At 49.1% G+C, this 27,688-nt stretch overlaps 1 protein-coding gene across 5 annotated transcripts; it reads left to right on the top strand.

Annotated features, from left to right (window-relative positions):
* Positions 1-843: 843 nt before the first annotated feature.
* On the top strand, positions 844-27,688 carry CFAP45 (cilia and flagella associated protein 45). 5 transcript variants are annotated; one of them, XM_084797001.1, is made up of 12 exons: positions 844-972; positions 6,735-6,860; positions 8,904-9,046; positions 11,145-11,289; positions 11,599-11,769; positions 13,618-13,796; positions 15,111-15,240; positions 19,992-20,138; positions 21,746-21,859; positions 22,301-22,494; positions 26,120-26,344; positions 26,694-27,684. In XM_084797001.1, exons 1-12 carry the CDS (start codon positions 859-861, stop codon positions 26,770-26,772), a joined length of 1,767 nt encoding a protein of 588 aa, XP_084653127.1. In that variant the 5' UTR covers positions 844-858; the 3' UTR covers positions 26,773-27,684. The 5 variants fall into 5 exon arrangements, with proteins under 5 accessions (XP_084653127.1, XP_084653128.1, XP_084653129.1 ...); XM_084797002.1 differs by having other exon boundaries at positions 860-967; positions 26,694-27,674; XM_084797003.1 differs by lacking the exon at positions 844-972 and adding an exon at positions 2,004-2,058 and having other exon boundaries at positions 26,694-27,667.

The raw sequence follows: 27,688 nt of genomic DNA, 5'->3' as shown, positions 1-27,688 counted from the left end.
TCCTCCTCAATTGCTCCCAACCTTGTATGTTGAAGGAAGATATCTCACTTGAACCCAGAGCTTGCCATTCTGCTAATCGAGGAAGCCAGATTGCTTTGGGAATTACAGGAGGGGCTGTTATACCTGCCACACCCATCGGGCGTTTATGTAGGCGTCTGGGATCCCAGTTCCGGTCTTCAGGCTTGTGCGGCAGGAATTTTACCCAATGAGCCAGCTCCCCATACCCACTTCCAGCTTTACAGCACCAGTGGCTAGAGGAATTTTTTGTTTCTGGCTTTGCTCATTTCTAACCTTGTTTTCCCTCCATTTCTGGATCCTTTAGGGATCAGGCATCACAGCACAGCTGTATGGAGAACAGGGCTGACAAGCTGCAGCCTGGATATCCAGTGGGTTGACTTCGTAGCCCGGTTGTAGGAGTGTTCCAGGAAGTTCCAGGAAGTTTTCCTGTCCTAGGAGAGTCTTAACTGTATGCAAGTATGGAAACCACACCAACATGTGTCACTAAATCCAGAATAAATGTTTCTTTAAATCAACTTACGTTGCACAAACACATGACTAAGCAGACATATTGCTCAGGGGTTTGCTATGAGCCTTAGGCCTGGAGCAAGGCTCTGCTAGTTCAGACAGAACCCTGGGGAGTGATTTCCTGACGGTGCACTCTGTCACCCTCTCCTCCCTGCCTTTAAAGCTTTCCTTTAGTGTGGCGGGCTGAGTGGAGAAAAGAACACATCCCTTCTTTCTTTTGCAGTTGCCTCTTTGGGTTTAACTTTCCTTTTTGGTTTACGGGGTTAATAATTACCCCGTAGGTGTGGCTAGTAATTGGATTCCAAGGGAGATAAGAGTGGAGGGATGTAGGGAATGAATTGCGCAGGCTTCTGGATTCAGCTGCAGCTGCTGTGGTGGAACTGGTGGTGGTGGAGGTGTGGTGGCTATGGTGGAGGTGTGGTGGCTGCCTATGGTGGTGATGGTGAGGTACCTATGGTGGAGGTGGTGGTGTGGTGGCTCTGGTGGTTCTGGTGGTGGTGTGGTGTCTGTGGTGGTGTGGTGGTAGCAGATGTCCCTGTCTCCTTTCCTCCTAGGGCTTGTCAACAGCTTTCCATGCTTAGCTTGGAATAAGGTTCGGAGAGACAAGCAGTCTGAGCTTGGAGGGTTTTGAGAGACCAAGAGCTCAGAAAATAAACACCTGAGAAAGAAAAACAATCACCTGGTTGGTGGGAGGTGCTGTGAGGTGTGGAGCACACAGAATCCCACCCAGGTCTGCTCAGCTCTGTCCTGAAGATGGTCAGGGGGGAACCAAGGCCAAATTGGAAAATTCACAGTAGAAGTGTTAGAAGGCAGGTCCCGCTAAGCTCGTATCATAGATTTGGTAAGACTTACTTTTTCTGTTTACTTATTTATTGAGATGGATCTTGCTATGCTGCCCAGGCTGGTTTTGAACTTTGTGTTTCAGACTCCCTGTATTTTCAGTAAACTCCATCAGATCTAAGAGCTACAGCTTGTGAGACTGCATACATATATTCAGGACTAGAAGTTCGTTCTTTGGTCTAGTCAGACTCCCTCCTACTGTGAAATGTGTTTGTTTTAATGCTGCTTGCCTCTCTGCAGCCTGAACTCTCATCAGGTTTGATTTGACTCCTCCCGGAAACCGGTACCGGTAACCATGGTAACCTAGGGCTGGTGGAAGGGTCTGTGGGAGAAAACCCGGGATCCTGGGCTTGGCTCTAGGAGTTGATGATAGTTGAGCTCTCCTGGGTCCATGGAAAGTAGACCCTTAAAAGTTTGAGCCTGACTTGAACTGAGTCAAAGCCAAAATGGGCAGCAGCGGCGAATCCAAGGGGCTCAGCCTTCAAAAGCCTCCTCCTCCTTACACTGTAGGGCGGGAAAAGGTTGAGGGAGGGGTTCCTGCTTCTAAACCACCTTGTACAGCCAGAGGAATTGGGAGAGGAGGGGCCAGGGGCGGGGCTAAGGCTCTGACCGCGGGTTCTTGGTTGCTACGGCAACGCGTCACCTCCCGCGGAGCCGGTGGAGGCGCCTGCGGCTAAAGCGGCGACAGAGATGGTGAGGCTCTGGCTAGCTGTAGTTTTTGAGTCCTGAAGTGGATTAGGGCTCTGAGGGGGGAAAGTTGGGGTTTTCTGTGAGGGGCTGGGGAAGACAGGAAGTTCTGGGAGTGAGGACCCGACGCTGCTGGAAACCGAATAAAGGAAGTCCAGAGGAGGACTCAAAAGACTTAGAAGTGATTGGCAGCTTCGGGTAGGGTTGGAAGTGTGTGTGTGTGTGTGTGTGTGTGTGTGTGTGTGTGTGTGTGTGTGTGTGTGTGTGTTGGGGTTGGTGCTGCACCTTTTCCATCCCATTGTGCTGAGTCCTCTTGGGTTATGAGTTGTGATGTGTAGAAAAGCACCTGGAAAAAGGCCAGATGTTGGGCTCTGGGACCTGCTATGCTGTTACCCAGCAGGGTGGTCATGGGAAAGGCACCTAATATTCCAGAAGAGCCTCAGTTCACTCATTGTGGGAATGATTTGGGCATGCCATAAGCATTTGTAATTGGATGGATGCATGGATGGATGCATGGATGAATGAATGAATGAATGAATGAATGAATGAGGAGGATGCCAGGTTTACAAAGTCCCAAGGAATGATGGGAATAAGTCTGCTAGTCCTGAGGTGCCTTGAGCTGGCGTGGACTGTCATGGTCATAGACTGAGAAGACCAGAAAGGCCTGGTAGGAGCCAGGAAAGCCTGACTTTGTCAGCCTGCGTTGACTCTGTCTGTAGAAGAGGAAGTAGATCTGGGTGCGAAGGACATCTAAGAATGAAACGTGCCATTGTCTTTGTTTAGTTAACAGGTGTTGTACTTACGTCCGGGAAACTCCACACCGGCCTGTTCCGGTCCCTGCTAGCATTGCCCTGCTTGCATTTAAGCCAAAAACCCTAGGTCCTGCCATATATATATACAAATAAAAATGGGTTAGTTTTTCGAGGCTGCACTCTCTTGCCTTCAGTCAGTTTATAGCCCCGCAGTTACGCTTTGTTTTCAACTAGAAACATTTTTTAAGTTGTGTTTCTTGGTCATAAAATAGTTATCTAGTCATTCCCTAAAACTCCATATAAGAAACATCTTAAGATGGTAATACTCACCTGAAATGCAGGGGCAAAGGGGTCGGGGTGGGGGGAATCACAGATGTGTGAGGCTATGCCGGGCTGTTGTGTGGGTGCCAGAGATCCAAACTCAGGTTTTCACACTTGTGTGGCAAGCACTTTGCAACCACACCAGCCCTCCACACCACCATTTCTATAGTAATACTTATACCTTTCTTAGAATATATTTTCTTCAATAAAATTTTGACAGTCTTACACAGTTATATAATTAGGTTTAGTCATGTCATGCTTCCCACTCCCTGCAGGGCCTCTTCTGTCTCCTATTGGGAAAAAAACAAACAAACAAACCTGTTTTCTTAAAAACATCATATGTTATGGCGATGTCCGTCTCATCACTGTCTTGTTTGTTTGTTTTTTGTTTTGTTTTGTTTTTCGAGACAGGGTTTCTCTGTGTAGCCTTGGCTGTCCTGGACTTGCTTTGTAGACCAACCAGGCTGGCCTCGAACTGACAGAAATCCTCTTGCCTCTGCCACCCAAGTCCTGGGATTAAAGGCGTGTGCCATGGCTGTCTGTTTTTGATTTAATCTTTCTGCCTCAGGGTCTCTGCTAGAGTAATCTTGTTTAGACCAGATTCTCGTGCCCTTGGGATAAGATGGTATATAAAGAGAAGGGGGAGGGAAGGGGGGGACACAGCTGGGGGTCTAAGAGAGGCATATTAATGCATGCTTACCTGGCCCCAGCTGCTCTTCATCTTCCCCATCTCCACCTGCCTCCTCAGCTACTGGTAGCTGGGAGAAGGCTGCCTTTCCTTCTTTTCCTTCCAAGCAGGACTAGGCAGCTTCTGGCTAGCCACTGTTCAGCGCTGTGGGGATATTTATTGGATCACGCAAGAAATAAAACCAACCCTTTACCTCCTAAGAGGACCACTTGGCTACTGCTTCTGGTCCAGAGGGATCCAACTTTCCATTTCTTCTTGGTTCTTCATCTTTTTTTTTTTTCTTCCTAGTGTGTTTATACAGTGACCTCCCTAGTTCTTCTTCTTCTTCTTGGCAAAACTGGTTATTCTAGCCCTGGGGTAAGGCTTGTGGCTTCAAAGTCAGCAGTTCTCAATGAAGTTTTTCTTAGATACCCAACGCCAGTGCTCATAGCTTCCCGCTGGCCTGCTCAGTGGCTACTTCTCTGCGGTCCCTCGTTCCGACTTCTAAACTCAGGCGGTGGATTATTTCCTGTGGTGACTTCCTCTAATCTGGGTACCAGGGACACAGGAAAGAGAAGACGCCGTCTTTGCCTTGAGGGACTCATAGTCTGGTGGTGCACAATGCCACACACAAGGAGCCCTTGAAGAGAAACAGGAAAACAGATGGGAAAACAATAATAATACTTTCCATCTGCACTCCAAAACCCTTTCCACATACATTATTATCCACAGTGCAGACCACATACGTGATCTGGAAAACATGGACTGGTGGAGTGACTCGGAGTCAGACAGATGCGCTTCCCCAGAGATGCATTTCAATCTAGTCTAGAGTCCTCGTGGGGTCATTTTGTTTCCTTTCATCCCCTGTTTCGTATCACACGTGAGTTGGGTTTCTCCTGTGCGCCAGGCCCTTGCGCGGCTTCCTTAACCACGTAGAGAACTCAAACACTACCCCTCGAGAGCCTTCCACCCTTTCCCTTTGTCCCGAGTCCTACCTACTGCAGTTTCTGCTCATTTCCTCTTATTCTGTTTTCAGTAGGAAGGGCAGCGGCCGCTCACCGCCCACCGTATACCAACCCTTCAGAGACTTTGATTAGGCGTCACCGGGACTGCCATATTTGCCTTTTAATAAACGCAGGCTTTTGTGCTCTGCTGTCTTGGGGGCTGGCTGGGGATGTAAAGGAGGCCTCCGCTGGCTATGCCAAGCAGCAAGGGGGAAGGCACACACGGAAGTGCTTATTGTCTGGTAGGGCGCCAGCTGAGGAATAATCGCCCTGGGTTCTGAGTAAAAACCTGACACAGGTGCTACAGGTGCTGGGAGGAGCGCTCGTTGATAATGGCAGACGAGTGAGAGCTTGCAAAAAAAACCACTGTGTAGTGACCTGGAAAGCAAGGTCCATTCCTCTGTTTACTCCATCCCTCTGGTGGCTGCTGATTCAGAGACTTGGAGGGACCCAGTGTGTCTAGACCATTTCCCCAAGATATCTCAGCCTGTAGAGCTTTGATGAGGTGGGTGTGGCCTCCTCCAAAGCAATGAATGGAATCAGCTTTAGATTAAGGCTGGCTACAGTTATCCAAAAGCCCTTGCAGAAACTGCTTCCTGGATGCAGATATCTATTTTCGGGAGTGGGTGGGGTGGGGTGGGAGGGCAAGCTGAAGTTGAACCCACGGCTGGGACTGGAGGTTGTAATTAGCTGGGTTCTCGGTTGTAAGCAGCAGAGCCAGAACTCTTATTTAAGTAGGATGGAACACCCCGAGAGGATTCAGAAGAGCCCACTGATTTTGAACCAGCAGGGAAACTAGGCTTGGAAAATAGGAACAGAGGGAGCCTCTTCAGCTGTAACCAAGGCCAAAATCCAAACTGAGAGCTGATCTGGCACATGCTCCTCAACACTGCTGGCTCTGCTCGCTGGTGGCAGCCTTATCACTGTTGTCCCAGACGCTGAGAGCGGCTGCTCCCACCACCCGTGTCACAAAGGCTTTTCCTTGTTCTGTGTCTCACGTCACCGGCTCCCTTGTCACTGTCAGGTCAGGGGCATCTTATTGGCTCAGCTTAGATCCCCTGCTTGACTAGGAAGGCAAATACCTGGTGTTTTCAGCTTCTGTTTTTTTGGGAATGAGCCTTGTCTCCCACAATCATTATGTGGGGAGGGGAAGGTGGGGGCGGAGTTTGTCAAACATAGGACGCTCTGGGCACATGGAATGGTGTGGTGTGTAGTCTACTTTGGTTAGTTTGTCTGATGGTAGCCAGTAATCACTGTTGGTCCACTACCTGAATCTTGTCAGCCATCATATGTCGAGCTGTGGCCCTGTGACTTTCCATAGCTTTTATTTCCTTTGGTCCCTAGCTTACTCATGCAACTTGAAGGGGATGTGTCGTGCGTCCTTAGCAAAAGGGCTCTAGAGCTCATAAAGAGAACACTGCACTCTTGGAAAGGTAGATGCGGCTGCCTCTCCAAGGCCGTTTCTTTTGTGCCTGCAATGAGGTCCAGTGTTACTCCAGTCCTCTGGTCATCCTTTACTCCATCCTTTCCTCTGTACCTTGTGACTGGCTTGACTTTATCAGCTCCTGAGACTGCAGGAAAGCTGTTTGCTGAGTTAGTGTGCCCCGTCAAGAGGTCTCCCCATGGGGGGATGCTGTGCCCCTACTTTTCAAGGCCAACACAGACGCTTTCTGTTAAGAGGTTTTCCATGAGCCTGGCGTGGTGGTGGTGCACGCCTTTAATCCTAGCACTCAGGAAGCAGAGGCAGGTGGATCACTGTGAGTTTGATGCCAGCTGGTCTACAAAATGAGTCTAGGATAGCCAAGGCTACACAGAGAAACTCTGTCTCAGAAAAACAAAAAAGGAGGTTTTCCCTCCATAAGCTAGAGAAATGTTTGCTGCCTGCGGGCTGGACGTCACTGGGTACTGGTGACCCACACTTTCTGTCTCTTCCTGCAGCCACTGAGCACAGGTGATGCCTCAAGCTCTGCTTCCAGTGCTTCCAACAGATCACGGAATAGGACTCGTTATCGGACCAAAGCCATGAACTCTGAGGTAGATGAGAGCCTTTTTGGAGGTGCCAAGGTAATTAATTAATAATCAGTAGACACCCCCTGGGTCCCTGCCCCCCCCCCCCCATCATGGGTAGCTGCTCCTACACAGCAGTGGCCTAGACCAGTGTTGCTCTGGGTGAAGTGTGTGCTAGGCACATGCCTGAGATTTCATACCAAAGAAAAAGAGGAAGCTCTGGGGCCCTAGCTCTCTGACATCTAGTGTGTTCTAGATAAACAGGGGTACCTGGTTCCCCACCCCTGAAAATTCCCATTTCTTCCCAGCATTAGAGTACAAAACAGTACAGACAGCCTCCCTTCTTCCACTTCCAGCTGCTCAACTAAGGCAATTGCTTAGTTTGGGGAGACAAGCAAGACCCACTCAGATTAGGACAATGACAGTTCAGAAAAGTGCAGAAAGGGAGAAGAGTGTTGTTGGGAACATTTGTTTGTTTGTTTTTTGTTTTTTGTTTTTTGTTGTTGTTGTTGTTGTTGTTGTTGTTGTTGTTGTTGTTTTGAGACAGAGTTTCTCTGTGTAGCCTTAGCTGTCCTGGACTGGCTTTGTAGACCAGGCTGGCCTCGAGCTCACAGCAATCCGCCTGCCGCTGCCTCCTGAGTGCTGGGATTAAAGGCGTGCGCCACCACGCCCGGCTCTTGGGAACAATATTGGTGGCCGTGATGATAGATGAGCAGGAGGGAGAAAAAAAAGAGTAAAACCTGGAGAGCTGGGCGGGGAGAGACAAAGAGGAAGAGCAGAGAGGAGAGAGAAGGGAGCAGTTCTGGAAATGTAGGTGGGTTGGGGAGTAGAGAGCGATGTTGGGTCCTGCTTTTGCCTGGAGGATCTCTCACTGTGCTGTGCCTCTCCCATTGGTAAAGGCAAGGCTCAAAAGGATGCAATTCTGTAATTGCACAGACATACCCTTTTTGAGGGGGAAGGGTCCTCGTGGTGTTTTTTTTTTTTTTTTCTAGTCTAGGAGGGTGCAGGGTGGCCAGGTGTTCCAAGAATAGTCCTGTTTACTTAATAGCTCTGTCCATCCCCACGTTCTTTGGCCTTATGGGTAGAGTCCAGGAAGTTGGCAGTAGGGGGCAGAAGTGGTCTGTGGCATGACTTGAGTCACGCCCTTCCGGAAGCAGAGGTGACACCAGGTGGCAGTAGTGCTCAGGGGACGGTGCAAGGAGAACCAGTTAAAGCTACCCCTGGGATACCAGGCAGGTGTTGGTTACTGCAGTTTATGGCACTTAAATTCCTCCCCCACCCCATTTAGAAATCCCCTGAATTGTATTTTCTTGCTAAGTCTTTCACGGGTTAGAAAAAAATCTGAAAAAAGACGTCATACATTTGATCTGTGTTCATTTTGCTGAATCCTAACTCAGTGACCTCCTTAACCACATTTTGTTTTGCTAAGAGTATTGCTGTGTCTTCAAACTAGCTTCCCTCCTGCCTCTGCCTCCCAATTGCTGGGATCAAAGGTGTGTGACACCATGCTTGGCCTAATGATGCTAGATTTTAAAGGCAGTTTCTGTTAGGCCACTTCGCTGTGTTCAACTCCCTCAATATGGCTTTAAAAAAAATCATTAAAAAGGATTAAATGTTATATACCTTAATACGAGGGGGTAGATTTATCTGTAACATGTTGTACTGCTCCAGAGTCACAATGTGGTTCAAGAATTTCACAAGACCAGAAATGTTCATGGAGAAGGAACCTAGACACCAAATTTTAAATTTTCATTCCTGATGGTTTCAACATAGGGACAGATATACACTGTCACCCGCCCCCCCCCCCTTACCTCTTGGCATAGTCTCTAGCATCCTTGGGAGGAATGCCATCCTGGGAATAAAAGGTATTGCTCTCAGAAGATCTGGCCAGTACAGAGCATACCCAAGCCATGTTTTGATAAAGAGCACCAGGCTGCTTTCCCCGTACCCTAGCTGCTCTTGTGTTCTGCGGTCTATACCAGAGCTGCCCCTGCGGCTGCATGGGGAGGAAGCCTCAAGGAAGCTACTCTTGAGGTTCCTCAGATGGGTCAGTGGGAAGTGGAGCGACTGGTTTCTAACTCTTTCTTTCTGATCTCATAGCCCCCGCCCCAGGGCAAGAGCGACAGCCCTATCGTGCTGCTCCATGATAAACATGCCATCCGGAAAACTCTCACTGCTCTGGGCTTGGACCACAAGCCAGAGACGATCCAGCTCATCACCAGAGATATGGTCAGAGAACTCATGTGAGTCCCAGGGGCACGGTCCTGGGCTCCCAGTTCAGGCAGTGCTGCCTCTGTGCAGGGTGATGGGGTCACCAGGTTGACTGCAGCCAGCCAGCCCGCCCAATTCCAGCGGCTTCTCTATCCGTTCCTCACTTCTCTTCTTCTACTCTTGGGTTTTTGTTTTGTTTGTCTGTATAGATAAAACAAAACAAAACAAACAAACAACTTTTCTGGTTAACACACACAGAAATGGGTTCCATTGTGACATTTTATTATATCTATATACTTTGTTCGTATTTGTCCTTTCCACAGTTTCTTCACTGTCTTCCCTCTCCCCCTCTCCTCCAGTATCTTTTATAGTTCCCTTCTCCTACTTAACCTCTTCCTCCCTCTTACAGTTCTCTATTTCCATGCCCCCCCCCCCACACACACACTTCAATTCTACAGGTAAAAGAAAAGAAAATCACGGTCTCCCGTTTTGTTTCTGAGTTCTTTCTCCTCCATCTCGGTCCTGCTCTTTTCCCTTTGGCAGTTACCATTACACTGCCCTTCACGCCAGTGCTTGCTTCGGGCTGTAAAAGTACCTGGTAGAGAGGGGTGATGCATCTAAGCCCTCAGTAGTGCGTTTTTTGGGGGAAGGGGCTGAACCCGATGAGTCACTTCCGTTTGGCTATATCAAGAATCCAAAGCAAAGGGGAAACTGACCAGATGCTTAATTAACACTCTGGCTCCTTCCCAGACTGGAGGCTATCAGGGGAAATTCACAGGGTCCCTTCGGGTTCCTTTGGGGTTAGCTCAGCTTTACTTCCTGACGCGGGGTGGGGGGTGGGGGGGTCGCGGGGGGAGGGGGCGGGGCGCAGTGCATGGGGCTCCTCCTACAGGGTGCGGGCTGAACTCAGCCAAGAGCTAGGAGCCAGTGCTGAGTGGTGTTTAAGTGCCTCGCACGCTCTAACCACTCCTGCCGCTCTGGCTCCGTTGCTGAGCGATGAATGACGTAAGTTCCCAGAATTTGAAGCCCTTGGCTCATGCCTTAAGCTGAAGAGACACAGCTGGATCCTGGTGCAGGAGCTGGCCTAGACTATGGCCTTTGTTTAGCGGAGGCTGGCCAGCCTGGCCATCAGACAGCCAGACATAGGCAGTAGCCAGACGGGTACTGGTCTCTCTGCAGACATGGTGGTCAGTGGTGTTTCAGATCCACTGTCTTAGATCCAGGTCATTTCAACTCCCTGTTCTCTTGGGCCACAGCACTTGGTGCAGTGTAAGACCTTGACTAATGTGTAGATCTACTTTTAGGACAACTCCCCCACCCCCACCCCCCACTGCTTTTATTAGAAGAGATTTCACTTCCGGTCTCAGATCATCTGCGTCTCATTGCTATGCACCTGTTAAATTGCCTCGCCCAGAAGCAGCTTTATTCTCACCTCTCAACTACTCCCTCCCCCATCCTTAATGTATGTTATTTGTTTCTAATCATTATAATTAGCTATAGGTTTGTTGAATGCGTTGGGTAGCTACCAAGGAGAGCACTAGAGACATGTCTGCAGCAGTTGTCAATCAGCGTTTTTAATTAATATTTAGGGCTTAAAGCGTCTATCTAGGGTGGATGGACAGGGGATGTTTAGATTTCCCGCCAGCATCCATTTTTAGCCTTGTCAAGCATTCTCTTATACCTTTTAATGCATCAGGAAGAATCTGTTTCTAAAGTCCGATTCAACAGCTTTGAGCGCTAAGTACCGAGCCTTGGCTCAGAGAGTAGGGCCATTGATGTAGTGAAGACAGGGTCTCATCCCAAAGAAGCTTGATACGGGCCTTGCATCACTGGTCCAGATGTGGGCAGTAAAATGGAGTCAGCATGTGGTAGGGCTCAGAGGAGAATACTTGGGAGGAGGGTGGACATCCATAAACACAAGGAAGGGTCACGGGCGGTTATGTAGAGAAGGGAGGATATGGGACAGACCATAGGGAGAAAGGTGTAAGATGTCCTTTGTAGTCTGCCGCATCCTTCTCCAGTGGTCCATAGAGTTGGAGACTCTTCTGGCACGGCATAGTGTGGGGAGGGGAGGAGGGGAGGGACCCTGGAGCCTGTTCTCCTTACTAACGCTGCTCATTCCTGTGTCAGCATCCCCACAGAGGACCCCTCTGGGGAATCTCTAATCATCAGCCCTGAGGAGTTTGAGCGGATCAAGTGGGCATCCCAAGTCCTGACCAAAGAAGAGTTGGAGGCCAGGGAGCAGGCCCTCAAGAAGGAGAAGGAAGCCATCTTGGTAAGTCACCGTCATAGCCTTGACCTCAGTGGATCCCCATGTCAGAGGGGAATAAACTCAGTTAAGGTGTGCTAAAATAAGATGTGCATGCGTGTTTGATAAAGAAACGTTGGACAGTGAAATCTGGAAAGAAATCCCCGAGGTATGGGAGAGTTACGTGAGCCACTGGGAAAATTGAGAAGAGCGCCAGGCTGTGGGACCTCTCTGCTCTGATATTGGGATGGACTGAGGAGAAGTCTCCCCAGGTCACCTGTGGCAGGCGGAGTTCTCGGGGAGCAGCCGCCACCAATCCAGGCTCGTCTCCCTTAGGAAGCAGTGACAATGCGCAAGAAGATCATGAAGCAGAAGGAGATGGCTTGGAACAACAACAAGAAGCTAAGCGACCTGGAGGAGGTGGCCAGGGAGCGGGCCCAGAACCTTCTGCAGAGAGCCAACAAGCTCCGCATGGAGCGCGAGGAGGAGCTCAAGGACATGAGCAAGGTGGGTCTCTTCCTTTTATCTGGGGACTCACTGCCACGCCCTCTTTGCTTGTATTCACGAAAGCTGGACAAGGTGAGGGACTGGTGTGGGTGGGGCTTGTCAGGGGAGGAGGAGGAGGAGGAGAAGTGACCTGCTTTCTGGATGACTAGAGCAAGTCACTCGCCCTCCCTGAGCTCACTGTGCCCACATGGAAAATGAAGACGTCAGCACAGTTTGGCAGACTTGTCGACAGCATCAAATAAGCAAAGACACAGGGGAACCTTAGTGAACCGTGATTGATCAGGATCCCACATTTATTTCTATACTGTTAGTTCAAGTCTGGCACCAATAAGTGGTGGAGACAATAGGATTTTTAAAAAAATATTTTTATTTATTTATTATGTATACAGTACTCTGCCTATGTATATACCTGCAGGCCAGAAGAGGACACCAGATCTCATTCTAGATGGTTGTGAGCCACCATGTGGTTGCTGGGAATTGAACTCAGGACCTTTGGAAGAGCAGTCAGTACTCTTAACCTCTGAGCCATCTCTCCAGCCCGACAATAGGATTTTTTAAAAAAAAATTTTATTTAGTATTTGCCTGCAGGAAGGCACTGGATCTCATTACAGATGGTTGTGAGGCACCATGTGGTTGCTGGGAATTGAACTCGGGACCTATGGAAGAACAGACAGTGCTCTTAACCTCTGAGCCATCTCTCCAGCCCCCTAGGATTCTTTTTGAAGTGCCCAGAGTATTTCCTTTAGCTGGGAGCATAAAGATCAGGGGCTCATTTGACTTTCTATTCTGTAATTCATTTGCATTTGGCTCTCTTGTTGATCAAATGAAAAAAAAAATGTTGAGTCCCCAGCCCCTTCATCTCTGAACTCTATCTCTCAGGTAAATCTTCTCTACTCGTTCCTTCCTGTAGTATTCCGTAGTATTCCAAAGCTCTTACTTTCTGGTTCTTGATGATGACACCAAGGTTTTTCATTTCTTTTCTGTCCCCTTGGGTTCTTCTAGATTAAAAAACGTAGTGGTTGAATTTCTGCTAGAATGTCTTGGCTTCCCTAAGCATAACAGTGTTCATAGAAGGAACTGCAAAGCTCTAAAGTCCTACTGAGATGTTGTGTGTGCTTATGTAGGTGAATACCATATCATGGCTTTTAGCATATTTCCAAAGACTGACCCATTACCTCTCAAACTCTACAATACCCTGAGTGATGCTGTCTCTCCTTGAATAAACCTTAGTGCCTACCCAAGAACCCAGTAAAGGGGCTGGAGAGGTGGCTCAGTGGTTAAGAACACTGGCTGCTCTTCCAGAGGCCCTGGGTTCAGTTCCCAGCAGCCACATGCAGCTCACAGCTGTCAGTAACTCCAATGCCAAGGGATCCAGCACATAGAACACAGGCAAAGCACCAATAAATCTTAGGGAAAAAAAAAGCCAGGTGTAGTGGCAAACGCCTTTAATCCCAGCACTTGGGAGGCAGAGGCAGGAGGATCACTGTGAGTTTGAGGCTAGCCTGGTCTACAAAGCGAGTTCAGGGCAGCCAAGATAACACAAAGAAACCCTGTCTCAAAAACCAAAACAACACACACACACACCAAACCAAACCAAACCAAACCAAACCAAACCAAACCAAACCAAAAACAAAACAACGTACTAATTGTTGGAGCTGTGGGGTGAGTGAAAAATGCTCTGTTTCTGTGACCTCAGTGTGCATGCTCATCTCCAGTACGTGCACTGGCACTCTGCTCCCACTTCTTCCCCTTAAGTTTCCACACGCTCACAACAGCTCCTTCCTTAACCTTATTGCCAAGCCTAGTGCTGCAATGTTTCCTCCCCCTCCCCCCTCTCCCACTCCCCAGATTATTCTGAATGCCAAGTGTCACGCAATCCGGGATGCCCAGATCCTGGAGAAGCAGCAGATCCAAAAGGAACTGGATGCTGAGGAGAAGCGCTTGGATCAGATGATGGAAATAGACAGGCAGAAATCCCTCCAGCGGCAGGAGGATCGGGAGAGGAAGAGAAGGGAGGAACGAGTCCGGTAGGTAGAGATGAGGCAGCGGTCCGCACTTCTCTCCCTAAGTCCTTTCCGTGTGTCTGCAGGTCCCTGTAGCTTAGCAGAGAAGGAAGACACCGGACATGGTTGTGCGGTACCCATCACTGTCCTCCCTCATGGAATGGTACGGGGAACCATACAGCCTGCAAAGCGTATTTAGTGGGTGCTTCTCTCCGTAGTCCGGTGCAGTGTGCTTTCTCAGTGCTCCCCGTCACCCACTCTACACGTCTCCCCCAACGTCTCCAAGGTCTTTGCAAGCAGATCCAATGGAGGAACACTGCGCCTCTTAGGCAGCTCTGGCGATTTGATCCAGTCTTTACGTCGACTGAGCTCACACCCACACTCCAGGCAACTCTTTCTGCTCCCGCTTGTTTCGTCTGCCACACAAAGCATCCAAGAGCTCCTCCACCTTAACGTGTCTTCTCAATTTGTATCTGAGCCTTGTCTACTCCCAATCTTCCAGCGTTTACTCATGCCGTAGGCTTTAGATGCCTCCAGATTGACCGACATACTTATTAGTGCATGCCGGGGCCACTGGCAGGCAGCACCCATTGTTCAGTGTCTGTGTATTTCCTGTTGAAGAGAGGGCTTTGCTGAGTGGGGCTCAGGGTCCAGCCCTGTCTATCAGCAGCAGAGTCTTCAGTGTAAGTACGTACACAAAAAGACAGTGGGCAGAGGAGGCCTGAGAGTCAGCTTGGCAGACAACAAGGGGGAAACACAAGGGGAATTGGAGATCCTGGTCTTCGAAAATCTACAGAGCTCTGTGAAACTCATGAGAAGACTTGGGAAGAAACTGTATTCTAGAGGCCTGTTAAATATGCTGGAAGGGAGAAGGTGCTTTAATATGTAGGTAACTGCTGGCCAGACAGATAAAGAGGAGGGGTCTCAGGCAGTAGCACTGTAGAACTAACACAGCAAAACGAGGGCCTATGTCCCAGGACACTCGAGGGAAGGATTTTATAGTCTGGACCCAGGAGGCGTAAGAATACCAAAGGGAAGCTGTGGTGGCGCACGCCTTTAGTCCCAGCACCTGGGAGGCAGAGGCAGGCAGATCTCTATGAGTTCGAGGCCAGCCTGGTCTACAAAGTGAGTCCAGGACAGCCAAGGCTACACAGAGAAACCCTGTCTCGAAAAACAAAAACAAACATAAATACGAACAAACAGAAAAGCATACCAAAGGGTCAATTGTCAGATGATGCCTATGAAACCTCCCGTCTTGGGGACTATTTGGGTAGAAGTCAAAGTAGAGGCTTGGACTCTTAATTTTAGAGTCACTCAGAAAGTCCTGTTTTCTCCCAGGGGAAAACGGCACATTGTGGAGCAGATGAAAAAGAACGAAGAGGAGCGGTCGCTGCTCGCAGAGCAGCGTGAACAGGAGAAGGAGCAGATGCTGGCATATCTGGAGCGACTCCAGGAGGAGGATCTGCAGGTAACCAGCCTTCGTGCTGAGTTTCCCCTCCCCCCCCCCCCCCCCCGCAAAGCTGGCCAAGATTTTGGGGCTCAGAGTATGAAGTGCCCCCACCCCCCACCCCGACTTCACAACAGCATCACCATCTCACCATCGACTTCCTAATTGCCGTCTGAAACCTTTGTTTGGCCACGGCATCATGCTGGGGATCGTCTGTGATCTGCGTAGATAGTGTTCTTGCCTCCCAGGGACTTGTGGTCCAAGACTGGCACATCAGTGTGAACAGACACTTGAAGGGAATATATGGCTTCATGCTTTGCACAAGTAAACGGAGGGGTGCTTTACCATGTTTTCCTTGGTTACCGAGGGAAATTATACACTCCACAGAAAACAGCGAACAGCGGTGCTTCAGTTTCTTGCTCCCTGCTGTTGTCTCATTCAAAGCACACAATATCCCATTGTCATTAGTTGTGTGGGGGAAAGCCAACCCTTTTTTAAACTCCATTAGTTTAGATAAAATCAGTAGGAACATTTAATGAAAAAAAAAATAAAACAAAACACCTGATGACACACCTGTGTGAACTTTATAAAGTTTAAGGTGGTCTAAAGACAAGGACTTTAAGATGCCTTGTCTGGTGTGTTGCAATGCACAAAAGCACGTAGCAATGACATATGCACATAGGTAGGTCTGCGGATATGCATGCTTTTGCATGTGGATGGTTACACATGTGTGTGTGCACACATGCATGCGGGAAGCCCAAAGTCGATGTCAGAAATCATCGCCCATCACTCCTACTCACGGAGGCGGGTCTCTCGGTGGAGCCTTGCTAGCCAGTTTGCTCTGGGGATCTGCTTTCTCTCTCAGGTAGTAATTAGAAGGGGACCGCCACGCCCACTCAGCATTTACAAGACCTCCAGGGATCTGCACTCCAGTGTCATGGTGTTTACTCTTGTGTGGCAAGCGCTCCAGCCATTGAGCCATCTCTCTAGCCCTACAGCAGCCGTTTGAGCATACACACATTAAAGTTTTATTAGTTCTTTGGCAATGCTGTACAATGTGCTTTGATCACATTTACCCATTTGCTCCCCCCCTTTTTAAAAAAACTTTGTTTTGAAAAGTTTACACACGAACAAGATTTGAAAGAATTGTAACCTTACCCTTAAGTGCTTCACTTTGGTTTAAAGATTAATCTTAATATTGATTAAATTACTTTCAGCTGTAGACATCTTGATACTTTGCTACTAAATGTTACACACACACACACACACACACACACACACACTCATCTCTGAAGAGCAAGGCCCACTTCCAAGCCTCTACCAAAAGCTCCTCCAGAGATCCCATAATATCCCCTAATATTAACTTATATTTAGTGTTCCCTAATTGCTACAGAAATGTGTTTTCAGCTACTTTTCTTTTTTTCCAAACAAGTTTCTAGTCAAGGCTTGCAGGCTGCATTTGGTTAAAGGTCGCTTTAGTCTGCTTTGATCTAGAAGCATCCCCTCATTTGTTGATTCATTTGTTTCTTAAATATATTTTTATTCTTAACTGGCACATAGGAATTCTGCATCTTTGTGGTCTATAGTGTGACGGATGTATGTGGAGAATGTGTAATGGTCAGATCATGGTGACTCGCATATCCGTCACCTCAGACGGTTGACATTTCTTTGTATTGGGAACACTCAGAATGTTTTATACTAGTATTTTGAAATGTACAGTTGACTATTGTTGGCTGTAATTATCCCGCTGTGCTATAGAACACCAGAAATTATTCCTCTTATCCAATAGCATTCCTGTACCTGACTCTTTTTTTGGGGATGCCATTTAATTCATGGAACTCACAGTCTTTTGTTTTTTGTTTTTTGTTTTTTCCCTCCCCATGTGTTTGGATGATGGAGCTGCCATCAGCCAGTACGTTGGGTGGCAGGGAGTGACTAGAAAGCCATTAAGGGTCCCATAAGTGATAAGCAGGTTTTCAGAGCACCTACAATGTGAGGGTTTGTGTGAAGGGTAGGCTGAAGATCCCTCTTGCAGCCTCGTGAACTGTTTGCCAAGGAGACCAAGAGGACAGACAAACCCAGCTGGGATCCTGGCTCAGGGGAGCAGGGTGGGAAACAGAGATATGGGGGAAATATGCAGGAATAAAGTGGGGGAACAAGCACTAGACAGTTCAGCTAGGTTGTGGGGAGCTGGGAACTGGTGGGCTCTCTGGGGAATCCCGGCAGTCAGTGAGTCAACACCATTACGAGGATGTGTCAGTGTCCTTTGGATGTCCTTCCAAAAGACACTCCCAAGTCTCCAGGAAGTGTTATTAGGCAAGGTTAGGGTAGAACCCGGCACCTAACCAGCCATCGAGCTGCTTGTCAGTGTCTCAGGGAGTGGGGCAGCTCTTCCCACCTTGCTAGCAAGACTGGAGAAGAACCAAGGGAGGTTTTCTGGGTTGCTTTGAAGGGCTTCAATGACAGGGAAAGTCCTTTTGGCTCCATGGAAGTCAAATGAGCCAACACAAACAACAAACCAAAGAGTAAGTACACAGGCAAGGAAGCAAATAAACACATGATTATATAAACACCCTAGATCAGAGGCGACAGCTTCTTTGGCTATGAGGGTCAGTGTGAATAATGCCTGGGCTACCAATAATAGTCCTGATGCTGGTGAGAAAAAGTTGGAAAGGAAGACGGGGAGACAGGGAGAAGAGGCAGAGGGAGCAGAGCGTGAGAGCTGGCAGGGCAGAAGGGAAAAGGTGGTGTGGAGAAAAAAAAAAGCAAGAGTCCAGAGAGAATGAGGGAAGCCTGTGACCTGCACCTAAGGAGCTGCAGCAGGGGACTGGCCAGAAGCTTCCTGGAGGAGGGGTGCCCTTAATTGGGTAGCAGCTGGATGGGCAGGGAGCAGCCCTAGGGGGAGGAGCAGGGCAGCAAGGCAGCAAGGCCTATTATGGCTGAGTGGCTCAAGGCTTGAAGCTGGGTCGCAGAGTAGCCGCAAGGCTTTGGGGGAGACCCAGCTTTTGAAGAAATGGAGCTGAGGGAAGCTGAGTGGGTAGGTGGGCAGGAAGAAATCTGAAGCAGAGCTGGAGGTGATGGACAGCCAGCTGCACAAGATTCCAGTGTGTCTCTCTGCATGTGACTCAAGAATACGCTGGGTGTGGTGGCACACTCCAATAATCCCACCACTCCTGAGGCAGAGGCAGGAGGCAGGGAGGAGGGACGAAGGCAGAGGCAGGTGATCTCTCTTAGTTGAGTTGGAGACCAGCTAGGACTACGGTAGTGAGGTAGTGAGCTTTTATTTAAAAAAAAAAAATATGCCTTGGCTTAAAAGTACCTGACTTTGGAAGCTTGGGGTAGAAAAAAAAATAGACTCTGTGTTTAGAAAGATCTTTGCTCTCAAATTGGCATCCTGCTTCCCATGGCTCTGTGTCTGAGCCTTTTTCTCCACATCATGTACTACTACTCACTTTGGTCTTTGTTTAGCAATAGTCTGTCGAGTATTTGCTGTCTTCTTGTCTTTGGGCTACCTGCTGTTGGGGGAGTGTTGGGAGATGGTCTGATGATTTTGTTTTTGTTTTAGTTTTTGAGACAGGGTTTCTCTGTGTAGCCGTGGCTGTCCTGGACTCACTTTGTAGACCAGGCTGGCCTCGAACTCAGAGTGATCCACCTGGGCAGGGCAAAGGAGATAGGTGGGGCTAGGAGACAGAGGAATTAGAGGAATTCTGGGGGGAAAAAGACTGCCAGAGAGAGAGAGAGAGAGAGAGAGAGAGAGAGAGAGAGAGAGAGAGAGAGACCGGAGGGTTAGATGGAGGAGAAACACATGTCCATCGTGGATGGAGAATCCAGCCCAGATAAAGAACATTAACAAGTATTTGGGATCATGGATGGGAGGTAGCTTGATAGAAAGAGTTTATTAGAAACAGATGACATGAGATTGAGACAAGGATCCCATGCCTGCCCCCACTATGAGATGTAGTTTAAAAGATTGATATCTGCCCGACCCCAGGTTAACTAAGGCTATTTTAAAATATAACAAGTGTCTGTGTCTTAATTGATTGCTAGCGGGCCTACAGATAATACAGATAATTTAAAAAACAATAGGGGAGGGAAGGGGAATGCCACAAGGTCCCTGTCTCTAATCAGGGACAGAATGAGGTGTGTGATCACAGGTCTCAAGTGTAGAAAACTCTTGAAACAGAGAGAGCTGAAAGCTGAAGCAGTCCCGTAAGATTTCCAGAGAGGATGGCAATGTGGATTTAGGCAGAGAGAGTTTACCAGCAGCACAGCCTAGGGCAAGCCACTAAATCGAGGGACCTCAGTTCTCCATCTGTTCAAGGCCCCACCTTTCAGGACTTGGGAAACAGCCTCTGCTAGATGCCTGTGAGTGAGTGGAAACTACTCAATTTGAGCGATTTATTATTTCACTTTCATCACTACTGAATGAGGTCTCAAACCTGAGTTGCAACAGAAGGAAATCGGAAGGCGGACCGTGGTAGCTCATGGGGTCACAAGGGTAGCCTTTAGCATGGCAAGAGGAAGAGAGTTTAAGAGCCTCCATTTCCAGAAAGTGTAGAGAGAGAGAGAGAAAAGTGGCAGGGGCCATCACCAGGTTCGTTGGATGGAGACTGCAAAGAGGCTATTTGATTGTAAAGTTGCTTATTGTCTATTCTTAGGCCGGTCACGGCAGCTGGACTGCCTCCAGCCTTCGTGTCCCTCTGTACCAACAGGCCAGTAGCTTTTCGCCTCGCGTCCAAGCTACTCTGAGGATCTCTTCTTTTTGCTGACAGGATCTAGAACGGAGGCATCAGGAGAAGCTGCAGATGCAAGCGGAAATTAAGCGGATCAACGATGAAAACCAGAGACAGAAAGCAGAGCGGCTGGCACAGGAGAAACTGGCAGACCAGATGGTGATGGAATTTACCAAGAAGAAGATGGTAGGGACTTGGTGTCTGATGCTGGAACCTGTGTCCAGGAGTGACACGGCTATATAACAGGCCTGAGCAGTGAGGGGACTCTAGCGGAAGACAGCCATGTCTTCATTTTAAAAGTGCAGTCCTGGCTTCTTTTTTCCCCTTCACGGCCTGATAAATTGTCCAATAGGAGCACAGCTCTAGAGATACCCGGCAGCCAGTGTGTCATTATCTTCATTATTACCTTCATTTAAAAGTTGGGATCAAGGTCATGAAGCAGAAGAAAACTAAAACGATTGGTGAAAGTGAAGTTTCTATGACTTCTTCAAGGGTACATTAGAAACCAAGAGTCAGGGTCTCCATACGTGGTGTGTGTGTGTGTGTGTGTGTGTGTGTGTGTGTGTGTGTGTGTGTGTGTGTAAAAACTCTTATATAGGACATCCTGTATTGAGCATTAAAAATAGGCCTCCACCCACTGTAAAATGAATGTGTAAGAGCATATATATGCAGAAGGTAATATCTGCAAACAGCTTTGGATGGATAAAGCCCCCAAGCGTGTGGACTCATTTTTGGGACAAAATTGAATGATGGAATGATTGGGGTATGAGGGGAGCGGAGGATGAAAAAAAAAAAAAGACTTCTCTGTATAATTTAGAGTGAATGTGGATTTATGTAAAAATAGGAAGAAGTACTCACAGAGGCAGGGAAATGCTTTCTTTGCCTGTGGACCCAATCTCTCCTTCAAACTTGGCGTTTTGCAATGACCCCGAACACATCCTACTTTTCAGAAAGTGTTTTCAGAGAGTGTCATCATCCTCCCAGCACTGCCCCTTCAGGACTAAAGGCGGAGGGTGGGTGTGGAAGCATCTAGAATTTTCTCCCCTGCTATCCAGGGCAGGATATGAGGAAGAGGAACCAGCTTCATTCAGTGGGGGCATGGCTCCCAAGCAGGCAGCTCGCTGAGATTCGTGGCAGTCTGGGCAGGCGAAATACCATGAGATAAGGGACAGCCTTCATGGGTTGGGCCACCACGCGTCACCCACCCTACGCTTGTGGCCACGTGACTTCTCTGGGAGCAGTGGTTGGGGGATGGATACTCACTCCTGTTCTTTCATAGAGGTGGTAAAAGGAACACATTTTGATGGTTCGTTCTTGAAGTATCTGCTAAGCACTGTGGGATTGCCCAAAGCATGGCTGGCGGTTTGCCCGGGGACTAATGAGATAACCTCTACCTGCTGCATTTTATAAGACAGGCAAGGAGCCACAGTTGGGTACTTGGCTCCAATGGCCTTGCAACTTACAATTATCTGCAATGTGATGGAAGGAGTACGAAACCCTGGGTTCAGGATTCTGGCGTACAAATTAGTTTTGGGATGCGCAGTTTCTGTCTTGCGAGATGCTGCCCGAGCTCTCTAGGATAATGCCCGAGAATGCCTTTTGTAAACCACGATGCCTTCTACAAACGCTCTTGGTCTTTAATGTTTGGGCCTCGCTAAGGTCGCACCCCCATCTTAGATGGCTGGAGGAAGTGGTAGGGGAGGTGCCGGAAGGGATATTCGCTGTAGAGATTGCGTTTCTCTGCGCAAAGCTGCAACACTGTGGATTATCACGAGGCCTTTTCTTCCTGGCAGGCTCGAGAGGCAGAGTTTGAGGCTGAGCAGGAGAGAATCCGGAAGGAGAAAGAGAAGGAGATTGCCCGCCTGAGGGCCATGCAGGAGAAAGCGCAGGATTACCGAGCAGAACAGGTATCCGCTTCTGCTTCCTGTCCCCTCTGTTCTCCTTTGTCTCTCTCACTTCCATGGCCATCCCTGACAGGCTGTAAAGTGGCTGTAAACTCTAACCGCAGACAAACGTCGTTTAATGATGGGATTCACTCTGGAAAACGTATTTGAGGAGGAAGGGTGGGCCTGTTCCCATTGTCCATTTCTTCTTTTGGCAGACTGACGTCTGTAAGTTAGTGACTCTAAAGTTTTTGTTTGTTTTTTTGGTTTTTCGCAACAGGGTTTCTCTGTGTAGCCTAGGCTGTTCTGGACTCACTTTGTAGACCAGGCTGGCCTTGAACTCACAGAGATCCTCTTGCCTCTGCCTCCCAAGTCCTGGGATTAAAGGCTTTTTTTTTTCTCCCTTTTTTCTTTTGGTATCCTCATCGGTCCCCTGATTTCTGCCCCTCCTGCCTGCTTTCCTAGGATGCCTTGCGGGCCAAGCGCAACCAGGAGGTTGCAGATCGAGAGTGGCGCCGAAAGGAGAAGGAAAATGCGCAGAAGAAGTTGGAGACAGAGGAAAAGCTGCGGAAAAGCCGGCTGGAGCAGGTGGCTTTCAAGGAACACACTCTGGCCGTTCAGGTGCAGCGGGACCGAGATGAGTTCGAGAGGATCCTTCGGTAGGAAGATCCGAGAACCCTGGCTTCCTGTCCCCCCTGTGTTGATAAAGCTGTGGAAGGAGAACGGGGTGTGCTCAGGGCATGGGGAGGAGATTCCTGCCATGTTAACAGGCAGGTGTGCATCCGTCTTGATCACGTCGCCGCAGCCATTCCGACTAGACGCATGGCTGAAATATATTTCAAAGCCATTCAGCGCCAGGCATTTTCTGATTAGGGAATTGGAAAATAGCATCTGGAAGTGTTCAAGGAACCGAGGGTTATTTATCCTGTGTCATTAACGGTGTAAATAAAGATATACATCTGGTCTGGTCTGCCTCCCCTAGATCCCACGTCTTTCAGGAATCTAGGGAGACTGCAATAGGCAAAGCCTAGAGGAGACTGGAGGGTTACCCCAGACACTAAGGGGTGTGCCACTGCAGCAAGTCTGGGGGAGAGAGTCTTTGCCATTGATTTGAATCATAGCTGCTGAGCAACATCTGTCCAAGGCTCTATCTGGATACTGTCAAGCTCATTAGGGATGCACGAGCACTGCTCTTGCCTACTCCATAGGAAGGCTTGCAGGGACCCCTACTTGGGTGGGCATCCTCCGCATTCATCTTGCTGCTGCTCGGCGGCTCTTACCTCTTTACTTTGTGCTGTGATGATTCTAGCATGTAACACCAAAGCCAAGGACACACTCTGCTCGCTCTTCCGACTCTCCCTCGGAGCAGTGGGCTTCCTTCTCTCTTCTGATTTTTCTCCCAGTCAGATCTGCCACCACCAGACCTGATTTGACTGGGAACAACCCCCTTTTTGCTTTGTTCCAACCTCTGGAAAATAAGATTGGGGGGGAAAAAAAGGCCTGGGGTGTGTGTGGGGGGGGCAGGGATGGGGCGGAGGGGTGAAGGAAGCAAATAGAATTTGGGTTTGGAGAATGTGCGAATAAAGAAGTTATGCTCAGCTGAAGCCAACTGATTAGCATCCAGTCATCTTGGTGTCTGGGCTCTGGCTCCTTCCTCTTGGAACTGTCTCTATCAGGAAGAAGCCAGGCCAGGCTTCCTGCACCCCTAGTGGGGGCAGAGCAGATTCCTAGAACCTCTCCGGCCAGAACTACATTCCTGGATCTTCACAGGATCTCGCCCCTGCTTGTTCCCACTGGCTGTGATGCCTTTTGGCTCTTCTGCTTTCCTGCCCCTGGGGTTGTGCTGTGGTCACTGGACACCTGGTAATGGAGAGAGCCTCCTAACCCCCACCCCCACCCCATGGAGCCAGCCCTTGGGCTCCAGATGGCCTTCCAGATGTCTCTCAACCCCCCTCACCCCTGCCTCTGTGCCCTTGGACAGCTGTGTGCCTTTGGCAGGCACTAATAAATATTAATGGGATGAATTCCAAGCTCTGCTTTTGCCGCTGACCCGCTTGACTCTGCTTTGCTCTGTTTGCCTGGAGCACACACACTATAGGCGGCTATTAAAGCTCGCCCAGCTCTTTGGAGAAGGCCAACTTCACCTGCTGTCCCAGCTTAACACCTAGACCTAGTGTCTCCAGCCTGTGTGACTTCCCTGACAGTGTCTCTGCTATGGCCAGCAATTCACATTTTCTTACTTAGAAAGCACGGCCATGCGGACTTCCTGTTTCTGGGTGAAAAGGAGGTCTTGAGCTTTTGAACTGTTGATTGAGCAGAGAGAGCCAAGTCGGGACCTTTGGAAAAATATTGGCATTCAGATGGCACCCTAAGAGATTGTGGTTTAAACAGTTTGGGGCGAGTAGCTTTTGAAATCTCTTACATGATTCTAACATGCAGTCAGGATCCACACCTTTGCCTTCACCTTGTGGAATGACTGACTAGTGTTTCGGTTACTTTTCTTATTGCTATGACAGAATATTCAGTGAGTTTGAGTAAGGGTTTATTTTGGCTTACGGTTTGAGGGGATACAGTACAACATGGCAGGGAAGCCATGACAGCAAGGTGATGGTCACACAGCATTCATAATCAAGAAGCAGACAGAAAAAAACACTGGTAATCAGCTCCCTTTCTCCATTAATTTTTTTTTTTTAGTCTAGGACCCCAGTTCACAGGATAGTGCTGCTCAAATTGAGGGTGTGTCTCTCCTCCTGGGGAAACCCCCTCACAAACATGTTCAGAAGTCTTTCTTTCTTTTTTTAAAAAGATTTATTTATTAATCATTATGTATACAGTGTTCGCATGAACACCTGCAGGCCAGGGCATCAGTTCACATGATAGATGGTTCTTAGCCACCATGTGGTTGCTGGGAACTGAACTCAAGACCTCTAGAAGGGGCAGATGGTGCTCTTAACCTCTGAGCCATCTCTCCAGCCCAGAAGTGTTTCTTTTAGGTGAATCTAGGAACTAGTCAAGTTGACGAAGTTCTTCCTCATCTGGATTTTCAACCGGCCCCCAGCCCAGCATCTCTCTCCTCTCATCCAGCTCCCCGTCTCCCACAGTGACTCCTTCACTTAGATGAGTGTGAAACAATAGGAAACGAATGTACACACAGGGGGGTGATGACAAACAGGGAGGGGACACCTGCCTCAGAGCTGTGTGGGCTGCGGGCATTGGTGTTTAACTATAGAGGTGTGGAGGCCAGCACTTTCCTTCCTAGACACTGGGGAAAAGCTCTGTAAAGGTGTGGGGTTTGGGAAGGTTTGCATGGTTGGAAGACCCGCTAGGACTTGAGAGGGTTCTGCCATGAGTGATGGGTTTTGTAAGACAGTAAGATGAACAAGCGAGGACTCCCTGCCTAAGGTGTTTTACAATTTTGGTTTTGATTGTATTGAGACGGAATCTGATACTAGGTTTGATGGCCTCTTTTTTTTTTTAGATGTAAATCTATTTCGTTTGAGCCTCTCTGGAAGCCATGAGAGAGTTTTCTGCCCGATATTAGGGTCTAGGAAGTGTTCCTATACAAGGCATCCACTGAAGAAATGTGAGGACACTGATCACTAAGAGAGCAGAGGGATAGCAGGCTGAGTTCTTGCCTTGTGCTAGCAACCAAAGTTGAGCCGACCTTACAGATGCTGTTCCCTTACTCTTGTTTGGTTTTGTTGATACTGTCATCATTAAGGGGGACAGGGAGGAAGATAAGGTAGATCTGGAGTTACATGAGTCATTAGAGGGAAGAGAAGGGAGAGCCCAGTGAAAGGTTAAACTGTGGAGAGTTTTGTTTGCGATGTATTAAGTAAGGGCTGGAGAGATGGTTCAGCAGATAAGAGCATTGACTATTCTTGGAGAGGATGCAGGTTCAATCCCATAATGGCAGCTCACAAGAATCTGTAACTCCAGTCCCAGGGGATCTGACACTCTCCTTTTGGTCTCTGAGGGCATCAGGCATAGATGCCACGCACAAACACGTTTGCCGGCAAAAATACTCATACACATAAAATAAAATGAGAAACATTTTAGAAATTATTAGGAACGTCAACACTGTGACATATGGCAATGTATCTGGTTCTGGCTGGGAAGCCGCAAACACATTGCGCGGGGAGTCGGGGGTCCGGGTCGGTGGTTACTTTCAGCCTGGTCCCCGAGGCCTGGAGGTTGGACGTCTGTGGACTTTGAAGCATGACCACCGAGGGTTTGGTCACCCCGGGAGCTCAGCCAGTTGCATTCCTTTCATCCCTTCCCCAGGGCTCAGAGAGATCAGATTGAGAGGGAGAGGCTGGAGCAGGAGAAAAAGGCCGCAGGGCGCCTCCAGCATGCCAACGAACTCCGACGGCAGGTGCGGGAGAACCAGCAGAAGCAGGTGCGGAACCGGATTGCTACCTTCGAAGAGGGCCGGCGCCTCAAGGAGGAAGCCCAGAAGCGCCGCGAACGCATCGAGGACATCAAGAAGCAGAAGCTGGAAGAGCTTAGGTGCACACCGGGTTCTTTTCTCTCTCTCTCTGCTCTTCTCTTCCCCAAAGAGGTGGCGAAACAGGCTGGAAAAGCGCCGCGCATACGTGCGCAGCTGGGGAAGGAGGAGCGGGCGATGACAGTAGGTGCTTAATGGGAGGGCGACTGGCACCCGAGGCTTGCCCTCTGAAGGGGCCTCTAGCAGAAGGTTCTGGGGCTGGGTTTCGTTGGCTCACTGGTAGCTCCTTGCCAGTGTGTCACGACCTTGGCCGGAATGTGCTTAGTGGGTATATGGTAGGAACAGCCTGGGCGTACAGGGACTGCTTTGATAAGCACCCTATTTACACATGCCCTGTGTTTCTGCCCGCAGAGCCACCGGCCTTCCTGAGAAATACTGCATTGAAGCTGAGCGCAAAGCCAACATCCTGCCGACCGCTTCTGTCAAGTGAAGCAGGGCGCCAGCCTGGTCACAGATGCTGCTTAGTCCCCTGGGCATCCACAGTTGCTGCTAACCTAGACATTTCATAGTTACCGATTAAAGCTATTCTATCCTCTAAGGAACAGCTCAACTTTACTGCTGGGGGGATGGGGTTACTAATGGGTACCAAAGGTGGATCAAAATAAACTCCAGTGGACCTGAATGTGGGCTGCCTGACGCTCAGGGGCTGAACCTGGGTGTTCTGGTTTCTCTCCTACACTGGGAGATCCATTTTCTTGGAGGGCCTCCTGGCCTCTTTGTAATCGTACCATCTGTCCATTTTTTTTTTCCTCACTACATTCTCTTCTCTCTACTGGTCCCGTGTTCATAGGAATCTGGGGGCACTGAGGCAGAGTTAGGGCTTCTGTTAAAGGCTGGTGAAAGGGTTGCGTAGAGCAGGGGTGGAGAGGGAGGAGCTTGTACGGCTGAGACTGGCTCCTCCTGGGGCTCCTAACCGTGACTCAGACCACATGTATGGAGGGGGCGGAGCGTGAGCCTGGGGCCTGCTCCTCTGGATTCGTTCCTCTCCGGTTAGACCCTTTCAGCTCAGGCAGTAAGTACTTCAGCACAGACGTTCGCCCCGGTTCCCATTGAGGCCCACGCAGGGCCCAGCTCCTCATCCAAATACAGCCGACCCCGACTCTGGCCTGTCTACCCTCAGTTTACCTTTCTCCTATTCATTCACTCACACTTCAGATACTTCCTGAATACCCCCGAGGCACGCAGTATCTACAGTAGACTTGCTCCCCCTTTTCTGGGAGCTTCTCACTTGTGCTCCCGATTCTCCCCTCAGCTTCACCCCCTTCCGGTCTTTGGGTATCGAACCTTTTTCCCTTTTGAATTGCAAAGCCACCTCTCTATCTAAAATCATCAGTGTGGTGCCCATC

The sequence above is a fragment of the Acomys minous genome (genome assembly GCF_964271855.1).
Source record: "Acomys minous genome assembly, chromosome: 1".
NCBI lineage: Eukaryota > Metazoa > Chordata > Mammalia > Rodentia > Muridae > Acomys > Acomys minous.
The sequence above is the reverse complement of the archived record's forward strand: the minus strand, read 5'-3'. Positions and strand labels throughout refer to the sequence as shown.

What these genes read in the sequence shown, in the direction of transcription:
- CFAP45 (XM_084797001.1), top strand. Translation starts at nt 859, where the DNA reads ATGAATTGCGCAGGCTTCTGGATTCAGCTGCAGCTGCTGTGGTGGAAC. An exon ending in AGCTCAAGGACATGAGCAAG is followed by an intron (nt 11,770 to 13,617) that starts GTGGGTCTCTTC and finishes CCCACTCCCCAG; the next exon opens with ATTATTCTGAATGCCAAGTG. An exon ending in AGAAGGGAGGAACGAGTCCG is followed by an intron (nt 13,797 to 15,110) that starts GTAGGTAGAGAT and finishes GTTTTCTCCCAG; the next exon opens with GGGAAAACGGCACATTGTGG.